At 39.0% G+C, this 6,253-nt stretch overlaps 1 protein-coding gene across 1 annotated transcript in view; it reads left to right on the top strand.

Annotated features, from left to right (window-relative positions):
- Nucleotides 1-6,253, top strand: part of LMO7 (LIM domain 7) — a 90,642-nt gene that overhangs the window by 73,667 nt on the left and 10,722 nt on the right. The window contains exons 22-25 of the mRNA XM_010015399.1: nucleotides 1,919-1,944; nucleotides 2,254-2,358; nucleotides 4,123-4,215; nucleotides 5,483-5,877. Of these exons, the coding sequence (XP_010013701.1) occupies nucleotides 1,919-1,944; nucleotides 2,254-2,358; nucleotides 4,123-4,215; nucleotides 5,483-5,877 (619 nt within the window). The remainder of the gene's footprint in view (nucleotides 1-1,918; nucleotides 1,945-2,253; nucleotides 2,359-4,122; nucleotides 4,216-5,482; nucleotides 5,878-6,253) is intronic.

Here is a 6,253-nt window from a genome sequence, read left to right as displayed (position 1 = left end):
CTGCTGCACACTCTTGCTAACAAGGCTGGTGCTGGGTACTATACCTCTTCAGCATTGTTTGTTGCAGTTACAACAAAGCAACATAATTAATTTCCTTTCTTTTCCCAGGGTCATCAGGTTATTCTTACAATTCATGGGTCTACCTTTGTGGTAATGGGTCTTTCTGCGTTCTCTTACATCTATAGCTGTTTAAATCTCTTCTATGTTATTCATGCATTTTTTATTTATTTTTTTTTCCACTGGGTAGGAGTAAGAAAGAAAGCACTCTTTGTTCAGGTTTGCTACTACCTACAAAACAAGAATAACGTTGACTATTCCAGCAGAGGCTTAGCGCATATCTCGGAGCTGTTGACAAAATACTTAACTCTGGATTTGAGTTTATCTAGAGTTGCAGCTCTGTGGTTTCATCTGAATTGGTGGAAAAAGGCAGCTGCTGGCTTTCCACTATGTGGTGATGTCACAAGATCCAAAGAAGACCAGCATAAATTTTGAATTGCATATACTAGCTTTTAAAGGCAAAAAAATAAGGCACTCAATTTTGGTTTTGTAGGTTGCTTTTTGGTGTTTTGCATGTCACAACTCACTTCCACTAATGTATGTCTAATGCTGTCTTCAGACTATGTATGCCTTGCTGTTTTGCTGTATCCTGAAAGAGTGAAATTCTGGCCCACTGGAAGTTCAGTGTGAATTTTGCCAGTGATTTTAGCAGGGCCAGGACTTTGCTTTCAGTGGTGATGGCTTCTGTTTTTTCCAGAAGTGGTATGTGAAGTGCCACAGCATATATCCATGTTTGTGGTTCTGTTTGCTTTGAAATACTTCTGCTGCATTGTATCTGCAACATGGTGGTATTTTGATGTTGGGGGTGTTTTTGGTGGGGATTTTTTTTGGTTTGGTTTGTTTTTTTGTTTTCTTTCATTTTTTGTTTTGTTTTTTTTTTTTGTTTTTTTGGTTTTTTTTCTCATTAAGGCTGGCTATGAAGTATGAAGTTTCATTTTTATTTTACTACATTTCATAGCAATATTTGAAATATTTCACTTGTACTTGAGGGAGAGGAGAAGGATGTGTTTCTAGAGTGTGCGCTCAGCACAGTTTTGTTAATTGTAAACTTTTGACACTTCAGCTTCACAATGGTACAAAAGATTGTTCTTTCTAAACCTGTACAGGCCAGCATAAGCTTACAGGGTGAGAGGAGTAGGGAGCAAAGATAGCATCACCTGGTACAGTTGCAGGAGATTGTGTCTGTTTGTCCATCACAAAATTAGCGATGATGCCTAGGATATTATTGTACTTAAGTCTGTGCTTCTCCACATTTTCTCAACTTTAATATATAACACACATCTATAATAATCATCTTGGCATAAGCAAAGACCACATATGATAGCCTCAAATAGCATAAGGTTTGTGGTGAATGGTGACAAGCTCACTGGATGCAAGTGTGCTTTTGGGAGTAGGAAAGGAGGTCAGTTGAAAATGGAAAATACATGGGCTTGTGGTAGAGAAGTTGCCTGTGGATGTCTGTAACTCTTAATTCATGTGTAGGGTGATAGGTGAGTAGCTGCTGTACCCTGAAGCAGTGTTATGGGTGTCAGTCATGCTATACAGTTTGGTTTCACAGTAATAATAGGAGAGGTGCAGCAAAGAACCTCTGTATTGCCACAGTGGGAGATGTACTGCTTATTGAAGCAATTGCTGATGACACTTGTAAGCATGTAAAGCTTTTAAGCACTTGGGCACATTAGTTGAAAGTCCCTAATGAATTCTGACCTCAAGTAAATTCAGTAGGGCAAAATGCAAGCATGGCTTAATAAGGAAGCAAAAATTAGTCTGAAGCTCAGACTTCCCCCATTTACACAAATTTTGCAGTAATGAGTGTGTATGGTTCTAATGATTTCTGCTTTTTGCCTTCCAAATCTCACAGGAGGCCCAGAACCTGCAATGCCTGATGTAAGTACTATTTACAAACTACTACTAAGTCCTATAAGCTTGCTTTTCAAGCAGCCTACTACTTTCTATTGCTTTTTATCCTGCTTAAAACTGTGATCAAATCTGGAGTACTGTCTAAGATCTTGTATTGTGTAATGGAATGGTTGCTTTCTGTGCCTTTGAAGAAATGGCTAATTTAGGTCCTTGTCACAGTAAAGCTATAGTGTTTGTAATAGCTTTTATTTCTCACTTTAAAAAATATGTTTTAAAGTGTAGAGCATTGATTACATGGAAGAAGATTAATGCTATTTCATTTCTGTACTGTATTAGCTCCCAGTCCCATCCATTAGTGCTCCTAGTCGTCGGGTTTGGGATCAAGAGGAAGAACGAAAACGACAGGAAAAATGGCAAAAGGAGCAGGACCGTTTACTGCAGGTATGATTAATCTTCATGATCATAGGCTGGTAATCCTTTGGGTGCAGGAACTGTTAAGGCAGAAGACTAACATGTGACTTCTACAATTCTTCTTACTGATGGCCTAAGAGGACTTTCAGATACATTTGTTGAACTGCACACTTACACCAGCAATTATTCAGCAAAAAGGGGACAATGCATTAATGAGCTTCATGAAGTCAAACCCAGACTGTGTTCACTACAGCCAGGGTGCTTACTCATTACAAGGCTGGTATGCTCTTACTGGTAGCAAAATGTAAAGCTAAAGGATAAGCAAAGACCTAAGGGGTAGTAGTCTTCACTTTTGAATGAGTTTTACTTTTTCCCCCTTAAGAAAATTGTCTCTAGAATGAGTTTTACCTTCTATTAGCAATACTGCCTTATATTCAGAGATGAAGAGAAGGCAGTCAATGCCGTGGTTAGATGCCTGCCTCTGGTTTAGCAATTGGCTGATCAGTTGGAATCAGCCTGGTTCCCAGAACCTCTCCAAGTGAGGAAGCTGAACCTGCTAACCCAAAATCACTTTGATAAGCAGTTGCTAAAGATGGAAGTGTTGCAGAGGAGGGGGCAATGTTTGTCATCTTAGAAGAGCAAAAAACAGAAGCAAAGACCTCACTTCAGTGAAGCATAAGCCTGTTCAACCACATTTACTAAGACACAACTCTGAAAATTAAGTTAGTTATCTGAAGTCCATTGTTAAGGAGAGACATCAGTGAACATCATTTACTCTGCACAAGCCTTCTTAAGTTTGGTGCATTCAGCAGAAAACTGTGATGTGGAAGTACAGTGTAGCAACTCTGTTTCTTTTTGGATGTTTTATCTTTTGTCATTCTTTTTAGCTTATAAACTCTGCAAGGCAAGAACTGTGCCTTCCTAAACGTATCTGTGGTCTCTTATGGTTTGAGTTCCCTATTTGATGCCTGAAGATGGCCTTAAAGAATGTAAAACTTGGTTCCCCTTTCTTGTGAGCAGTCTCAGCCCTCTGCCTTCACTTTTCTTTTCCTTGCTTCTCCTTTTTTAATCCTGAAGAAGTAAATTTGACCAGAGCAATAACATTCTTTCTCTTCCCCATGACCCTAGCAATGAATTTTTAAATATTAGAGAAAGGAAGTGAAGTCTTTCTTTTCTTGTATTTACAGTATCTTAAAAGGAATTCTTTTGACATCATTAAATATTTTGCCTTTTCCAAGATGTAGGTGGTGACTGACAAAATCCCCAAAACATTTACTGTGTGCCTTAAGTAATGCTTTAAGGCATTACTTTGATTTCATACCAAATCCAGTCATAGGACAAATATGGAGGTCCAGAAATTGGTTTTTGTTTAGATAACATTCCAAAAGACCAAGAGTTCTTGCTCAAACCAAATTACTGTCTCATATTTCACTTAGTGATCACTTTATACTGTATTAATGTGCCTGATTCCAAGTTAAATATAAACACTCCATCTTTCAAGAAATACCTTGGTGATTTTTGTTTAAATGGGAACTAAACTGTAACAGGAAATAAAACAAACCTGAGGTCAGTTGTTATGAGATGTAGCATGTGAAAAGCCTGGATTCTCCAAAATCAATTGCAGAGCTCTTTTGGATTATATTTGAGCCAGGATTTCATTGACTTATGGAGCTCAAGCATGTTTTTACCACACTAGTCTGTTAAAAACCATATTAAATACCAGTAGTACATTTCAATGCAAATAAAAATACCATGTTTCTTATTTGCATGTTTAACTTCAATCTAACCTAACAGGAGAAATACAAACAGGAACAAGAAAAACTGAGGGAAGAATGGCTACGAGCTAAGCAAGAAGCAGAAAAAGAGAGCTCCAAGTATTTTGATGAGGTAGGCTATGAGTATGGCTTCACCCTTGTAAAATAAATTGTTGTCTGTGAATTGGTCGAAGGAGGTTGAAAAAATGGGAAAGAAAGAGTAAATGGGATGTTCTGAGACCTGTTGAATTTGACTTCCGTGTGGATTGTTTAGGTAACTAACACCAGAGATATGCTGGCAAAAAGTTACAGCATGTATTAGTTATTGTGACCAGAATGAAATGGTCACCTTTGCTGTATATTTACCTCCTGATGCTACTTGTTGGAATTCTGCTTCAATATTTCATCATGAGGCATGTTTGTAGATGCCTGGCTTGTTATTGGCAACCAGTTCATCCTATCTCTGATAAATTTACATATCAAATCAACTTTGCCATCATATGTTTCAAAACATTGTAGTCACTGTAGATGCTGACTTTTGTGGCTGTTGTTTATGGGAAGATTAACAGGTTTTTTCTGAGTGTGGGAGGTGTCTGAGATATCTGTTCTTTATTGCTATGCAAGTGCTACTTCAGGCATCCTAGCTAGATCAGTTGCATTTATACAGTCATGAATAAGTAGACTGTAATTTAAAGCTTAGGATTTCAATAAGAAAGCTCTTTGAGCTGTTAAAGGACTTTGCTGTACAAGAATGTAAGCCATTTTTTAATTTTTTTCTATCATTAGAGGTTTTCATGGACCTGTAAGCAGTATTTGTTCTCTGCAACACAAACATATTTTGACCACTGAAAGACCTTTTCTCCTACTTGAGAAAAGAATCATAGAGTGGTAGGTCTGAGGGTTGACATTCAAATGGTAGGAGAATGGAGGAGAAATGTGAAATTCATTGGTCTGATGTACGCTTGCAGTGTATATCTTTGTGTATACACTGTTAGATAGGTCTCAGGTTTCTAAGTCAAAACAGTAGGGAGAAATTCTGGATATCATGGAAGGTTGTTTTCCATGGGTGTTTAAGTGGAAATGGGATGGCTTGAAATGTGATGCTTTAGAAACGAGAATATTTCACATAGTTGTGGCCACACTGCCCGTGGTGCTTGCTAAGGCTGCTGTGTGGAATGAGGGTCTTGCATTAGGAGAATGTGCTAGCAGGCACTCAAAACATGAAACCAAAGTACGCCCTTTGTGTCTTGCAATGCAAGTGTTTGGGATGCTCTTTACACAGTTTTCCTTCATAGAATAAATGAACTTTTCTAAGTGAGTAACCTGTTTAAACAACAGCTCCCTTCCCTAAAAACATTAGGGTGTTTTTTGTGGTGGTGTTTTTTTTTTCTTTGCTACAGGAGCAGTCTGTTCTAACCTTAAACACATCTGTCCCTGCTCGAGCTCCATCTTTATCCAGCTGGAGAGCAAGCTCTGAAGCAAATACTCCTGAGGAGCCAGAAGGAGATGGAGGAAGCAAGGTAGCAGCATGCTTCTTGGGTGAGGAAGAAGGAAAGTGGAGGCATCAAGAGGAACAGAGGATCCAGGAAGCAGCAGCCCTGCGTTTTGAGCAAGAAAGGGAACTCCAAGAGCTGGAGCTTGAGAGACAACATAAAGAGAGGGAACAGCAATATGCTGAGGAGCAGAGGCGACGGGCAGAGATGGAGGAGCAGAGACAGAGGGCAGAGATGGAGGAGCAGAGACGTCAGGCTGAAAGGCAGAAGGAGGTGTCAGTAGAGGTGCCTCAGTACCAAAGGTGTGCAGTTCTGATGGGATGTGCTCTCTTTCTTCTGCATTAAAACTTCAAATGTATTTCTCATGGGAGTGTGTGTGTCCTGGATATATACAGGTATTCATGCAAGATGTGCACTGTAATCAGTCAGTGCAAAATAACACAGGATAGACTTCCTTTCTAAAGGTAGAAGGATCAGGCATAAGACAAAGTCTTTCCCCATGGATCAAGTGCTTTATTAACCCACTTCAGCTTGTTTGTTAAATAGGAAGCAAAAATATAGTAATTACAGCCAAATGAAAGATGACCTGAAGCACTTAGTCTGAAGATTTTTCTAAGAACCCTGCATAAGCCTTGTAAATTGGGAGCCAGTGGCTCAACATACAGGGTTTTTAGAAGA

Source organism: Nestor notabilis, unplaced genomic scaffold (assembly GCF_000696875.1).
Source record: "Nestor notabilis isolate BGI_N333 unplaced genomic scaffold, ASM69687v1 scaffold3105, whole genome shotgun sequence".
Lineage (NCBI taxonomy): Eukaryota > Metazoa > Chordata > Aves > Psittaciformes > Psittacidae > Nestor > Nestor notabilis.
Note: the sequence above shows the minus strand (reverse complement) of the source record. Positions and strands in the feature narration are given on the sequence as shown.